This window comes from Triticum dicoccoides, chromosome 6B (assembly GCF_002162155.2).
Source record: "Triticum dicoccoides isolate Atlit2015 ecotype Zavitan chromosome 6B, WEW_v2.0, whole genome shotgun sequence".
Classification (NCBI taxonomy): domain Eukaryota; kingdom Viridiplantae; phylum Streptophyta; class Magnoliopsida; order Poales; family Poaceae; genus Triticum; species Triticum dicoccoides.
In genome coordinates, this window is record NC_041391.1 from 142,497,416 (window position 1) to 142,512,691 (window position 15,276).

Below are 15,276 nucleotides of genomic sequence, written 5' to 3' on the forward strand. Positions count from 1 at the left end.
GAGGCGAGGAGGCCGCAACGGCACTTTGGGAAGGGAAGGGCGTTTCCGCAAGTCGCCGCTTCTTGATGGCGCCGCGGGCGCAGCTGGGCAGTGGGCCATGCATCGCCGTTCGCCGTTCGTTTCGGCCCCACGTGCTTCCCGATGGGGTTTGCTCCTAGGTGCCAGCCACTTGGCTCGTGGACCCAAACGAGGTCCAACGGTCGAGTCCACAGCTTTGAATTAATCATGCTAAATTCCATTTACCTCATTCTTACACCAAATTAATTTCATTTAGTGTTTTGACTCTTCGCTGCTAAGTAGTACATCAAGCGTTTTTTTCCGACTTACTGCCTCCGTCCTGCCTACGAAGCAAAATGAGTGAATCTGCACTCTAAAATATGTCTATATACATCCGTATGTAGTTCGTATTGAAATCTCTAAAAGGTCTTATATCTAGAAACAGATGGACTATAAGTTATACGTAGCAAAAATAATGCCATTGGAAAGTACATTCAAATACGAATCTAACAATATATATTTTTATGACATGCATTAACTTTTACTAGGAGTACTAGTCAAATATATGGTCAAAGTTTAAGCCAAACTACAATGGGGACTAATAAATTCAGACGGAGTAGCAGCGTTTCTAGACCGGTTCAACTCAGTAGAGCATTTTTGGACCAATTTGAATCGTTGAGTGCTTTTAGATCGAGTCAAGTCGCTCGAACATTTTGGGGCCAATTTGAATCGGCCGAGCATGCTTAGATCGATTCAATTCATTCGGACAATTTTAGAGCAAATTTATCCGTTGAGCATTTTTTAGAGCAAATCTATTCTCTTAACCTGGTTGAGGATAGTCATACTTGGGGTCCGGTTCGGTTTGGTTCATGTGAGTATATATAAGTAGTGTTAATTAAAGCATGATTTATATTCCCATTTTTTAATGGTTCAAGTGGTTATTGTTATATTCTCCAACTAGTAAATGTGTATTTGCAATGCACATTGATATTAGGGAGAAAGTTAGTTGGATGGTGATATTGAGTAGGATGTCAATTACACTTTAATTACGGGGATAGTGTATATGTATATATTTGGTATAATATTAATTACACACTAAACATGTTGAGCACTTGTCATTGAAGCAATATAGGTCGTCGGATTGACATGGTTTAATGGCCAAGATTTGTTGGATCTGTCCCTTTGGATCTTTTTATATTGCTATAGATAGATTATAGATATAGATGCTTATCAACCAACAATTCCTTCGTCGTGTGATGCATTATTGAAGACTGTAGCTCATTCAGCAAATATTATTTACCAAAGACGATGCTACAAAAGAAGACCATTAGGTGGGCATTGTCAATAACATATCATTCCACAAATGAACAACGATAAAAACTAATTTCTTGAAATCACACTGCCGGTCTAAAGGCTATCAATCAAAGTACACAATATCTATTGAAACAAACTTTGCTAGTGCTTGTGGCGTAGGTGTTTCTTGATATTTCAGAATCATGCCGTAAGCTCCATGGACGTAGTCGAAACAATGTCTATTCATCTTGAGAGATTCCAATTAGCCAATATACCGTAAAGGCGGGATCATTTATGCAAGAGGAGTTCATTATGTAGTCAAACGGGAGTGGAACATTTCCTCATGCAAAGGCAATAAAATTGTACATCCCTACATAGTTTATGCGGGGCTAACAGCGAGCCCCCTGAAGCCATTTGTCGGCTCACTGCCTGTGGAGCTGCATTGGCTACCACAACGTGTCCTCCACTACTTGTGGTTGTGGACTATGTTGTGCTAGGGGCCGGTGCATTGGGCTACTGTCGTTGCTTCGTGGGGCGGCTGAGCTAGCCAGGTATTGGTCTACTTGCCCCATCGCCTGTCCCAGCATCAAACATCAAGATTCCTCTAAAAATAATCAAGATTCCCCTTTCAAAAAACAAACTTTAAGGTCAACACACTACCGCCGTTGACCTCCTTTCCTTTTACATTCAAAACCCTCTATTTATTCATTTGCGACCAAAGAGACGTCATCTACAATATATAAGAGGGATGGTTGATGGTGAAGCATCATGAAAATTTAGCTAGTGAGGCAAGCTCATGTGCTGCCACATTAGCCTCTCTATGGCAATGCTCAAAAGTAATCAGTGATATGTCCCTCAACATATCATAACAGTCATCAAAGATCGCTGCTCCATTGCCGGCAAAGCTTCCTCCCTCTTAATTTCATCGCCTTAATAACATGCATATTGTCAGAAATTACTAGCAAGCTATTGCGCCCCAAAGATTGAGCAGGATTAAGCCCATTTTAAAGTGATAACCTCCATAGATAATACATCGGAACACCATTTAATAAGATTATTCACGTCTGATAAATAGGGCTGCAAATGAGTCGAGCTCGAGCGAGTTGGAGTTGGCTCAGCTCAACTCATATGAAAATTTGAGCGAGCTCAAACTGAGTTAAGCTCATGATCGAGCTACAGAACATGACTCGTGCTCAGCTTGTAACGATCTCGAGCTAGTTTTGAGCTAAATGAGATGGTAAAAAATTATATATCTGTGGATGTAAAACAACAAAAAAATAAGGTGAATATGCTTGGAACCTTTGCCAAAAATATAGGATATTTAACACATAGTCGACCACGTGCCATATTAGGCCTAAATCTTCTCTGCACTTAATTAAGTTTCCATGTTCGTTGGTAAATAAAATGGAGAAAAGTTACAGACAACATATATGGTAATAATTATCTTATTTCCATTTAATATATGACATGATCTTATAACATAATGATATTTTGTCGAGCTATCGAGCTAAAATCGAGCGAGCCAACATTGGCTCAAGATCGACTCGTTTCTCGGTCGAGCTACGTAAAGTGTTCAAACTCAGCTCATTCCTTTTCGAGTCGATCCTGAGTTGAGTCAAAAAACGAGTCGATCTCGAGCGGCTCACGAGCCTCGAGCTTTTCTTGCAACGGTTTAATTGTGGTTCTCGTGTATTTTTTTAATATTTGAGAGAATTTTGTCATTCAAATATTATTATTTTTAAACCAGATCTTTTTCTCTTTCAAATATTATTACCTCAAAGAAGGTGTATCTATTTATTGTACTTGTTAGCCGTAGGAATCACAGGTAATTACTTGTAAGTTCCTGAGTGCAGTCCATACAAGTTGGCTCAGAAAGAAGACGCAGCCTGCATCCAATTGATGACCGTGTGATTTAGCTCTCTTGCTCGATAGAGAACGTGTCATCAAGATTCATGCCTTGGACGTACTCCCTCCGTCCGGAAATACTTGTCATTAAAATAAATAAAAAAGGATGTATCTAGATATATATTAATTCTAGATGCATCTCTTTTTATCCATTTTGATGACAAGTATTTTCGGACGGAGGGAGTATTATACAGCAAGGTGTGCTCCGCCATGCCCATCATAGTTGTTAGAAATATAGTGGTGAAGATATAAATAAGGTAACATTTGAGACTTAAGTGCAAAACAACCAAAGAAATAAGGTTCTCTATCCTTGGTGTGATTTGATGATCCATCCATTCTGTTGGCTTCACTGTTCAAACACAAATCATCTCGTTGCTTGCTCGTCGGCTAGTGGTTGTAGGCCATCCGTCACACGCAGGAGGGCACCGTTGTTGCAGAGCCGAGAGCCAGGGACTAGGGCGATGCTGCCACGTCTGGATCACTCTGATTTTGTATTTTTCCTTGCTTTTTTTCTTAAGCATCAGTACAGACACAAGCGCTCATATACACGCGCATACACTCATCCCGATGAACGCACACACGCACACCTTACCCCTATGAGCACCTCCGAGAGACTGAGCCGGCATATCATCTTGAGATTTACGAAGTCACCGTAGGCACCTCGTCATTGACGAGAACGTCTTCTCCCACTGAAAGCGCATCGCCGGAAATCCTGAAATAAATCCAAGAATAATGCGAGCACCAGGATTTGAACTCTGGTGGGTTGGGGATACCACTGTCCACGTATGCGTGCTAATTTTCTTGTAGGTCGAGTCTTGGTCAAACATACTGGAAAAAGAGTCGTGCTATACACACGACATAAATAGACGATTCATGCACGATGAATGAAATCAGGCCGGACATACGTATGATGGAAAGAGCATCAGCCGCTGGATTTTGTGTCGTGCATACGTCGGGCACGAGGATCGTGCATGGAGCAGTTTCGCTGGAAAAAAAACTGACGCCTTGCGACAGATGCCATATGCACGTCTGCATGACATAGGCACACGAGCGACAAGTGCCTCAGCGGCCTCCCATCAAATCCGAGCAACTAGTTAGAGTGTACCCTCTGGATTGGGGTCATTAGTAGGGAGCGCTCATCCGTTGCCACATGACGTGTGCTGGATGCTTTTGGCATGGGGGCGTTTTTCTGGGTTTTTCTCATTCTCCAGATTTTCTCAGAGTTTTTATTTTTATTTATTTTTTATTTTCTCATTTATTTTTCATTTCTGGGTGCTCCACGTGTAGCATAAGTGCGTGGGAAGCTCGGTTGCTCTCCTGTAGAGCACATGTGTGCTTCACCCGCAGAAGCATGCACGGCTTAGTTATTTGGGAAGTACTCCGTATGTTAGCCGTAATTGAACCTACATACGGAGCAAAATAAATGAACTTACACTCTAAAACATGTCTACATACATCTGTATGTTGTAGTCCATTTGAGATGGCTAGAAAAACAATTATTTAGGAACGGAGGGAGTATACATGTTAGTACAGTTTTGAAGCACATATTATTACACTTTGGAGCATATATTAGTACAGTTTGGAAACACATGTCAGTATACTTGGGAGCACAGGTCGGTATAACTGTGCGTCACGCCCATGTGGGGAGTACAGACTAGTACAACTTGGGAGCACATGTTAGTTCACAAATTTGTCCGGAACCTATATAATATGAGATATAGTTTTAAAGATTTTGACAAGGGGAATGTGACGGTGTAAACGGTTTGTAACTTTGCATGCCACCACCGGCTCTCGGAAAGAGGCGCCTTCGCGGAAGAAGCGATCTGTATTTCCTCTCGTCCCTGGCGGCTGGAACCCTAGCCGCTGCCAGAAGAGGCTGATCTTTCAACGCCGTTCTCTGGCGGCTCCCCTCCGCCGGCAATCTTGGTCGTCGGTGGTGAGGGGAGTCGTCGGATCCACGCGTGTGGATCGTTTTTACTCCTTCGTAGTCTAAGTTTTGTTCATCGTCTTTGCTCCGGCGGCAATGATGACGGCGCTGAATAAATATTCTTCGGATCCTTTTCAGACAAGGCCATCGGTCCTATGGTTGGGGATGAATTTGAAAATCGATTTGTTCAAGCAAGGATGGTGTGGCGGTGGCGGCAGCCTCGTGGTGGACCTGTGTCCTCGGGCTCCGTCGTTGCGACGACGTTTGCTCCAACGTCGGCGCGGAGCTTGGGAGGTAGTCCAGAAGCGGATGCAGATTATGCTCTGCATCGACGACATCTGGTAGACGAACATGTGCTGGGCTCGTGGTTCGTAGATGACAGGTATGGTTTCCTCCTCCGGCGTCTTAGCCGTGGTGGGGGTGCCAGATCTGGAGTTCGATGGCGTGTCCCGAGTGTTGCCCCGGTCTGATTCGTTCAACGGCAAGGGCTTCACTTTTGGTGAGCCACCTTGGAGGTCCGTAAAGTTGCATATCAGCGATGGAGCCGCATCGAGCTCGGTGAGGAGGTGATTCATCATTCTTTTCTTTGGTGGCTGGTGTGGTGGTGCCGGAGGAAGGTGACGGGCGTTGGTGTCAAGCTCAGAGATGTTCTGCTATTTTTTCAGTTTTGTCATGTAGGTCTTTACGTGGCTTGTACTTTGTTCTTTATGATATAAATGAGACATGTATTACCATGCAAAAAGAAACTTTGCATGCCTAGTTCACAGGATATTTCATTTTGAAAAAGGAAATTTTACAAGGAAAAAAAACTGACAACCTCCCATTGCAAAAGTACACCTTAACCAGTAATTTCGGCAATCCCCGCGTAAACATGAAGGAGATCCACTCCACGCGATCGATCGGAAACACAACGACACATTACACGCATGCATGCCCTCTTTCAAACTCAACACGCATCACATTTTCTTATTATTGTTCCAACCAAACAAAGGAAGAGGACTACGAACGTATGTACGTAGATACATACGTTCATCCGCGCACATACATAGATCACATGAACTAAACCGGAGATTTATTTTACTCAGTACCCTGGAAGAAGCTAGCTTCCAGATTGATCATGGGTTCTGCTTGCTAGCCAAGCCATAGCCAGCTGCCAGCTAGCTAGTTGTGCACCTCAGTGCGGTCCATGGCCTCCGGGACGTCGTTGGCGGCCCTGCAGCATCGGATGCAGTCGCCGTGGTACCCACGGCGGCAGCAGCCCCACCGGCCGCAGGGCCCGTAGCCGCCGCCCCCGCGGCCCGGGTACCCTCCGCCGCGGCCGCCGCCACCCCAGCCGTCCTGGACGCCGGCACCGTTGGTGGCCACCTTCCCCTCCTTGTCATCTGCACGCGACCACACATATAAGAAGTTATTATGAACACGTACGCACGCGCATGTTGAACAGTACATAGGCGAAGAGCAGGGAAGACAATGGAGCTCACGAGTTTGCTCGGAGGCCGCGGCGGCGAGGAGGACGGCCGACGCGAGGAGAACGGCGAGCACGAAGAGAGCCTTGGTGGACGCCATTGCCGATCGACCTAACAAGAGCTAGCTAGACGGTGGTGAAGAGTGGAGGATGCGTTGCTTGTTTGTGGAGAGTAATGGGCAGGGTGAGGCCTTATTTATAGGGCAAAGCGGGGCACAGGTGAGCGTGGGAGCCGGAAGAGATGAGGAGTGGGCGAACGTGCATGCATGCAGCGATCAGATTCACGTGCATGCAGCGACCAGGCAACGCAAATTCCTTGAACGGTTCGTGCAGATTCATATGCGCATCGTTGTGCACACACCCCTTGATTTGTTCCCCATGCGGATATCGTACTTACTGACAATTTTGTAAGAGCTTTACTCCTTTGCCACCAAGGACACAGTGAGCATTCAGGAGTTTTTACATACACCAGACATAAGTGAAAATTTCTTCCTCCCACTCTCAGCTCAAGCACACAACCAGTTCATATATCTCCAGGGCACCCTTGAGTCACTGCAACTTACAAATCATGGTGATCGATGAACATATCCTTGGGGAACATCTTATTCCTCGATCAAGATGTATAAAGAGCTAACAAAGGGCAACAAGCTGCGCCACTTTTCAAAAAGCTCTGGAAGAGTGCAACCATGCTTCGATACAAGATCTTTTTCTGGCTCTTATTGCATGACAGGGTCAATACCAGAAACATGCTTCAACGAAGATCATTTCACTTGCCTTCCTATAATTGTGCTCTTTGTCAAATGAGCACGGAGGAAACATCTCAACATCTATTTTGGGACTGTGACTTTGCATTTAATTGTTGGCAATCCCTTTTGGGTCCCAGACACAGAGGATTCTCCATCTTTGATGAAGTCTCATTTTCCATTCAGACTTTGCCTGCTGCTTTTGCCATGCAAATCATGATTATGGGATGTTGGAACATCTGGATGCAAAGAAATGATAAAATCTTCAAGGCAAAACAGGCCACAATCCAAGCTTGGAAGGCCTCACTCAAGACAGACCTACAGCTTCTGTTGCACAGACTGAAGACTAGATTCAGAGACCAATTTTCCAGCTGGATTGAGCAACATTTAACTTAATAATGCTAGCTTCAGGTTTCAACAAAACAGGAGTGGGTTGAGCCATTCTTTGGTTCACTTTGTATATATTGAAAACTATTTATTTTAATGAAATTCCCGTAGAACGATTATTCTCGGCTAAAAAAAAACCAATTTTGTAACTAAACTCATCCACCTCTTTGGTGAAGCGGTGCTTCATCTTACACATTGATGACGACGGATCTCGATGGCATGGCGCAGTGCAGATTCGGCGTCCGATGTGCGCGGATGGACTGGCGCAGGAGGACGACGTTGTCTGGCGTCGTGGTGGCGTCGATGGCAGAGAGACTTGGCAAGGTAGATGCAACAGTACAACTCTGAAGATGGATTGATGGCAGGTGGCTGCAGCGGCCTCATACCCGACAAGCGTTCTGGTTGAGGAGTGCGCCGGACTGGTGGGTGCCCCATACCCGACAGGCGTCCTGGTTGAGGAGCGCGCCGGACTAGTGGGCGCCCCATACCCGGCAGGCGTCCTGGTTGGGACCTCATGTCTTAAATGTTTAGGTTTGGCTGTGAGGTCTGTTTGGTAGTAGGGCCATACTATCAACATCCCTTCATCAACTGGATGGGAGTAGCGACAGATGTTGCCTAGACGGTGGCTTTAGTCTTACTGTTGTATGACTTTGTAAGGTCTTGTGTGAATAATTAATAAAGTGGCTGCATGCATCGTCCAGATGCAGAGGCCGGGGGTCTTCCTCCTTTTCTAAAAAAAACCTTCGGGTAAACAAGCTCCTCATCTGATGAATCCATCGCGTCCCTACAAATGTAAAAAAGAAGCTACAAAACAGTTTGGACGTTTCATCGAACACATAGTGAGCGAGGCGCATAATGGGCAGACTAGGACTTACTAGGGTGGCATAGGGGAGGGGGGCGGTGAAGCTCTGGGTAGGGGATGACAACGAAGCTCTGGGGAGGGGCCGGACAGAGGACGATAGTGGAGCCCCGGGTGGTGGCACGACGAGGAGGGCGCAATGTGGACACGAGCAAAATAGGAGAGGAAGAAGGTGGGTCGGGCCGAGGGATTGGGGTCGATTTGGGGTGGTCTTGGCATGTCGGGTCTGATGTGATGAACGCATGCACACGACCCCTAATTCACCCACATATGAGCTAGGTTTGGGCTGTCGGACATCCCGGACAAATGAATTTTGTTAGGGGACACCACTACAGAAGCTTTTTGTTACACTGTTGCAGAGGCTTTTCTTGATCCTAGCACTATCCGGACTGTCCGCGGGTACCAATTAACGACTTAGCTCGCATTGTGGCAGACGGTTTGTTCGTGCCCCCAAGTTAAACGGAATAGATGTGTTCAAAAAAAATTTTAAAGAAGGAGAAAATAATGGCAAGCGCATACATACGGCAAATGTCGTACTGTACCCCCATGTACGTACGCGGTCACATGGAGCACACTGCGGCACTGGTCCTACGACTACGAGCACACATCGGAGTGTCGGAAGGAGACCACTTCTCTTTGGCATCTCTGAATTGAGAAGTTTGAATTGGGTTGCCCTGGCTGCTTCTGATTCCCATGTCCGAGCCCATCATCCGTTGTCCCATCTGCACAAACACAGGCATACGCTGCAGCGGTGTCATTCTGCGAACAGGGCCGGTCCTGAAATTTCGGGGGCCCGGAGCGAAACTAGATCCCAATCCCAAGGGCCTTAACATAAACGTAAAAAAATTTCGAGAAAATATGTTGAATTGTGAGCCAAACAAAATATAGTTTTTTTCTCTTATAAATCTCTTTCTTTACTATATATCGAATTGAGATTAACCTAATTTTTGGATCACAATCTAGAAGCGGGTCCATTGGCAAGACTAGCAGATGATTTAAATGCCCATGATCACTGCTTTGATATGTAAAACCTCTAGTGTTATTCCTCCATTTCAAGTATCAGCATGTCACCAAACTAAAAAAATTGATAACCCTAATCATAACTATGTATAAACACTATCTAATTCCCAGCGGCTAGTTGCCACAGTGAATAGGCAACGTTGATAATCATTTATAAATTTTGATCATTGATCATGGTAAAATCTTATAGGGATAGACTACATGTATAAGTAGAGATCAGAGACATACCTTCTGTTCTTTGTAGCTTGTATACATTTTTTGCGGGTCTTTGTAAATTGTCTCCGGAGAGTTAGCATGATCGCACGGGAAGCAGCAGCGTGGTTATCTCCGGCAGCCATGCACGCACAGGGGATTAATATCTATCGCAAGTTCAGAAAAAGGAAGTTGAATATCAATCACCACGCAGGGGGCAATCTGTTCCCTCGCTGTATAGGCCAGTAGTCTCGAGGAAGGAAGGGACTTAAGAGATTTTTATTCATAATTACTCCTAATTAATCCCATACAATAACTGCTATACGTGTTTCCTAATCGCACCTTCGCTGGTAAGGAAGGAAATTAAGAGTAAACATCACCCCTGTTAATTGGATCGTAGATTAAAGAATGAAATAGCGGATTATGGAATGAAATCGTAGCAAAAAAGGGAAAAGGAAATCAAGGACAATATGTAAACTTCAGCATTTGGGGGCCCTCTGGCAATGGGGGCCCGGGGCGGCCGCCCCGTTCGCCCCCCCTCAGGGCCGGGCCTGTCTGCGAACCTAACCCAGCTAACTAGGGCTGCAAAACGAACCAGCTCGAACTCTGAAAAAATACATTAATAACCAGTAAAAAGGTTCGGCTCGGTTCGTTTGTGTTGCTGGTTTGGCTCAGAAATAATTGTGCCATTGTACGAAAATTAGAATTTTGTAAGGTTAAGCTATGTGCAACATGAGAAGGACTGAAGGGTTGAACTATCTTCTCATATCTAACATGTGTATGCGAGTGACGTTCGTGTTCGGTTAGCCAAGTTTTGACATAGCAACAATTGAAGTACTCCATTCACGACTACTCCCTCTATAACTTAATCTAAGACGTTTTTTAACGTTGCCATAGACTCTAAAAACGTATTGTAAAAAGTTACAGCTGTAGTATAAGATGTTTTAGATATTTTAATATAAACTACAAATGAGCGAACAAAAAAAATAAAACATGTACTCACTTCATAACAACATGTTAGACGTTTTTTATGCCCTATGCAAAATTAAAAAGCGTCTTACATTTTTTCCGGATAGAGGAGTATCTGGGAATGAAGGGAGTAGCATGTTTGGAGCTCCGTGTTGACTCGTAAACGCGGTGCCCGGCCGTGCAAAGTGGGCACCACACCGGACAAAAGAAATGTGTCTCGGTGGCGCTGAATAAAACAACCATTCAACAGCACCAGCTACCAACTGTTAGTCTATCATCACTCGCTACTGCTCACTGTCAGCAGAGCAAACGCTCGAGGACGGAAGGCCGCGGCTTCATCGGTGATTCCTGAAGTTGAAGCTCATGGGCTTATCAGGAGGCATGGTGAAACTGTTGCTGTACTACGTGTCAGGATATGATAATCTGCAACACAGTCCGTGCACAGTGACTTAGAGCATCTTCAACCGACACGGGTTACGCGACGCACTATTTTTTTACTTTCATTTTGCAGCACCGAAATAGCATTTTAGCGCGCTCAGCCCGACCTGCAGCAGCCCATATTTTACAGCACGCGCGAACGGACGCATCAAATAAGCAGCGCACGATGTCATTTTTTCCAGCGCGTTGAACCCACTTTGCCGCTCGCGGGATTTTAGCGCGTTTGCTCGAGCGCCAGTTTCGGTCGCGGGCGCAATAGTCATTTTTTCAGCGCGCGGCTAATCTAGCGCGTCTATTAGAGATGCTCTTACCAATTCAAGGAAATTTTCAACAAGATGGATCGCCAATCCTGCATGGAGAACTCTGAACCAGCACATGCCATAGCAACATCGCAATTTATATACACAAGTAGAGAGGGATTCCTCATGGACAATTCAAATGCTCCAACCAAGTTAAAAGACAAGCAAAATCGGCTCGTTTTCCGCCAGATAGCAAGCAAGCAACCGCGACATCAGAAGCAGGGCAACGGACGGGCTCTGGCATATGATGTGTTTGATCTCCAACAACGGTCCGAGCGCTCAATCACGGGGCTGCAGCCTTGATATGTACTCGTCATACAGCTTCGCTGCTCCTTCCAAGTCGCCGAGATCGGCGCAGCAGTCGGCTATCGCGCCGTAGGCCTCGGTGCAGCCAGAATCCTCGCCGGTCTCCTTTGATAGCGCCAGAACCTTGTAGTACCAGCTCATTGCTTCTCTGTACTGTCCCAACCTTTGTAGTGATGCGCCTAAGACAACAAATATCAAGCAAAATTAGGCATCAAATTTCTATTATATAAAACTGGAGAATACATCAAACTCTGGGTGGATATAAATCTTGCTACGTACTACTCCCTCCGTAAAGAAATATAAGAGCGTTTAGTGATTAGTGATCTAAAAGTAATTCCTAGTATATGCAAAGCTGAACGCCTCGAACTATGAAAGCAAACATACATGCAGATAATAATCCCCCTGTGAACACCTTAAGTGCAGAATCCCCATCTATTGGAATAAATAGGATGATGTTTTACTTGCAAGTTAATTACTCCCTCCGTCCAAAAATACTTGTCATCAAAATGAACAAAAAAGGATGTATCTAGAACTAAAATACATCTAGATACATCACCTTTTATCCATTTTGATGACAAGTATTTCCGGACGGAGGGAGTACTTGACAACTGCTCATTCTGATTTCACTCACTACAGAATCTATTCAAGTGGGGAGCAGTAATACAATTGCTTGCAGGAGTAGCTTAAACGTAAGGATGGGGAAACTGCAACCTAGATGAAACAAAGTCAAACATTACACTTATTTCTTGGGATATTCCGACATTCTGCTATTCTACAAGTTAGTCACCAACCTTGTAGTGGCCTAACCACAGAATTATACTCCCTCCGTCCGGAAATACTTGTCGGACAAATGAATGAAAATGGATGTATGTAAAACTAAATTGCGTCTAGATACATCGGTTCCTCCGACAAGTATTTTGGGACGGAGGGAGTACTTACAATGGTGGAGGGTCGGTATTAATTAAATGCACTTTTGTTTATCAGTGAACAAAAACAATGTGATGCATGATTTTCATTATCAGGAACGGGAAGAAATGAACCTAATCCTCGCGCAGCTTTCTTCTCCTCAAAGCGATCCCCTATGCTTTCTGCAAGCTCCAGAGCTGTCTTGAACTCCATTACTGCCTTATCAAGGTCCTGATTCCTCATATAATTCTTCCCATTTTTCAAATTTACCACCAACTGCTGCTTCCTGGGATCAACAATGACCTCAATTTCTCCTGCTCTCCCTACAGGCGCATAAGTAAGGCCGGGGGCAAACGATTCAATCTGTGCCTGCCTTCTAAGGGCAGTATTAATCTGACGAAGTTGATTATTCAATCGCTTCAGTTCGTCCTTTCTTTGCCGTGCTAATAATCCTAGAATGTAACATCCGAGAGGAAAACAAAATTAGCACAGCGTGAGACATCTCTCTTCATCAACTATACATAATAGATACTATCAGTTATGCCTGTGGACATTGGTTTGAGCGTCTTACCACCCACAGCAGCTCCTATTAGAGCGACAGCAATGAAAATCGGCATATTGGCAAAAGAACTAGTTGGTTGACATGTCTCCGCTGATGCCTCAAGAGGCATTATGAGCATCGACATTGTTGAAAGAACAGCAGTTTTCAGCAGGTTAGCATGCACCATTTTCTGCAGGCATAGATTACACAGGCAGATAGTAAAGCACAGTCAATAGCAGAGCTGCATCACAATGTTACGGAAAAAAACAGAGTAACAACACATAAGTAAAGAGTGTACATTCTGAACAAGATTGCGATTCGCTCTTGAAATGCTACCAGTAAAAATTGCTTCAAAATATGATGGCTGTATTCGCTGTGCTCCCAGGCAAGAACATGGCGCAGGACAGTAGCGTCTCCCCCAGGTGGGAGAAACTTTGTCTACTTTAGAAGCCATCCCTCTATGCTAATCGTAGTTTTCTACAAACCACAGTCCACAGCCATGTTCACAAGAAACGCAATGCTCTATTTGGGTGTTGGGCATCAGTTCACCAACTCTACAGTCTACAGTTTACACCATGACAGAATCCATTTGGTTGTCTTCGCGAGTCAGAAGCAACCCAAACCCCAAAGGACCGTACCTGGTGATTAGGAAGGATTAGCCCGAGCGCGCGCGTCAGCTGCCACGCCTCCCCGTCCCTGGCATCCAGGCGCGCGAAATCGCCGCCGCCGCGAGCCCGAGGAAGGGGCAGGGAGCCGACTCGGAGCGGAATCGCCGCGTCTGCACCCGCACGGAGACGCCGGCATGAATAAATCGACGCGACGCTATCAGAGTGGCGTATATGTATGGTACTCCAGAATCGGGAGCGTTAAGAGTACGAGGGGCTCACCGGAGAAACGGCCGACGCCGGCGACGCTGACGGGTAGAAGAAGAGAGGGACCGGGAGGGCGCCGGGAGGGGTGGCCGGCGCGGCGGTGGGCCGCCGCGCCCCGGTAAGAGGCCGCCGCCTGCATCGCCGTCTCCGGCAGCGCCTCGCGTTGGCTAAGCGGCCGTAGGTGTGGAAGAGTGGGGAACTGGGGATGGTGGTGTCACTGTCACGTGACACGCGCCTGCTGAATTGGAACGGCTTGGGAGGTGTGATTGGCCCCGTGGGCTGTGGCACATAGTTTCAGTACTACCTCCGTCTTGATTTACTAGCCGGATAATCCTATTCGACGCATATATGTCCCCGCAGGCGCTATGTACATTTTAGGCCGGCCATTAGCTTTTTCCGATTTTGTACTGGTTTTTAGTGTGTTCATTCTTATGGTCTTCCTATTTTTTATGTCATTTACTTTCTTTTAATTTTATTTGGTTTTTATTTCCTTTTGTCATGTTTGTTCTTAATTTTACTTTTATATTAATTGGTCAGAAATCTTGAATATTTTTTGCATTCGCGAACATTATTATGAAATCATGAATATTCCAATTTGCGAGTATTTTTTACAAATTTATGAACATTTTTCGAAAACCATGAACATTTTTGTGAATCGACGTACATTTTCTAAATTTGGGAAAAGATTTGGAAAATTCATGGACATTGTTTTGCTTTGACGAACATTTTCTGAATTGATAAAGATTTTCTGTAATACATGAACATTTTGTGGATTTTCAAATATTTTTTCAGAAATCATGAACATTGCTAAAATTCACAAACATATTTTAAAATTCACTAGCAATTTTTTAATACACAAATATTTTTCAAAATCATGAAGTTTTTAAATTTCCCAAAAAATATTCAAAATCATGATATTTTTTTGAATATGCAAAAAAATGAATACACGGACATTTTATGATTTGTTGAATTTTCTAAAAAATCTCAATATTTTTAATTTAGAGCTTCTTTGAAATCCTTAATTATTTAAAGAAGAAAAAATAGGAAAGAAAAACAGCAAAAAAACAGGGCACCCCACACATGAGCCGGCCAAAAAAAGAACACGGGGGAAGCGGGCGCGTGCTGGCTCGTTCGCCAGCCCCTGACGCGCCAAATAG

General features: G+C 44.8%; 2 protein-coding genes across 2 annotated transcripts; both read right to left on the bottom strand.

Annotated features, from left to right (window-relative positions):
• Window positions 1-6,112: 6,112 nt before the first annotated feature.
• LOC119322602 (glycine-rich cell wall structural protein-like) lies at window positions 6,113-6,688 on the bottom strand. The gene is made up of 2 exons (XM_037596089.1): window positions 6,592-6,688; window positions 6,113-6,504 (listed from the first exon to the last, which is right to left on the bottom strand). The coding sequence occupies exons 1-2, from the start codon at window positions 6,686-6,688 to the stop codon at window positions 6,284-6,286; spliced, it is 318 nt and encodes a 105-aa protein (XP_037451986.1). The 3' UTR covers window positions 6,113-6,283.
• Window positions 6,689-11,545: 4,857 nt separating this feature from the next.
• LOC119323909 (protein FLUORESCENT IN BLUE LIGHT, chloroplastic-like) lies at window positions 11,546-14,333 on the bottom strand. Its single transcript, XM_037597627.1, has 5 exons — window positions 14,135-14,333; window positions 13,886-14,025; window positions 13,278-13,437; window positions 12,841-13,158; window positions 11,546-11,979 (listed from the first exon to the last, which is right to left on the bottom strand). Exons 1-5 carry the CDS (start codon window positions 14,256-14,258, stop codon window positions 11,774-11,776), a joined length of 948 nt encoding a protein of 315 aa, XP_037453524.1. The 5' UTR covers window positions 14,259-14,333; the 3' UTR covers window positions 11,546-11,773.
• Between the last annotated feature and the right edge of the window lie 943 nt (window positions 14,334-15,276).

Excerpts from the sequence above, each read along its gene's own strand:
- LOC119323909 (XM_037597627.1), bottom strand. The coding sequence starts at position 14,258 with ATGCAGGCGGCGGCCTCTTACCGGGGCGCGGCGGCCCACCGCCGCGCC. Across the intron at positions 14,026-14,134 it reads CGGCGTCGGCCGTTTCTCCG|ACGCGGCGATTCCGCTCCGA; the intron begins GTGAGCCCCTCG and ends GTGCGGGTGCAG. Across the intron at positions 13,438-13,885 it reads TAATCCTTCCTAATCACCAG|AAAATGGTGCATGCTAACCT; the intron begins GTACGGTCCTTT and ends CTATGCCTGCAG.
- LOC119322602 (XM_037596089.1), bottom strand. The coding sequence starts at position 6,688 with ATGGCGTCCACCAAGGCTCTCTTCGTGCTCGCCGTTCTCCTCGCGTCG. Across the intron at positions 6,505-6,591 it reads GCAAACTCGTGAGCTCCATT|ATGACAAGGAGGGGAAGGTG; the intron begins GTCTTCCCTGCT and ends GGTCGCGTGCAG.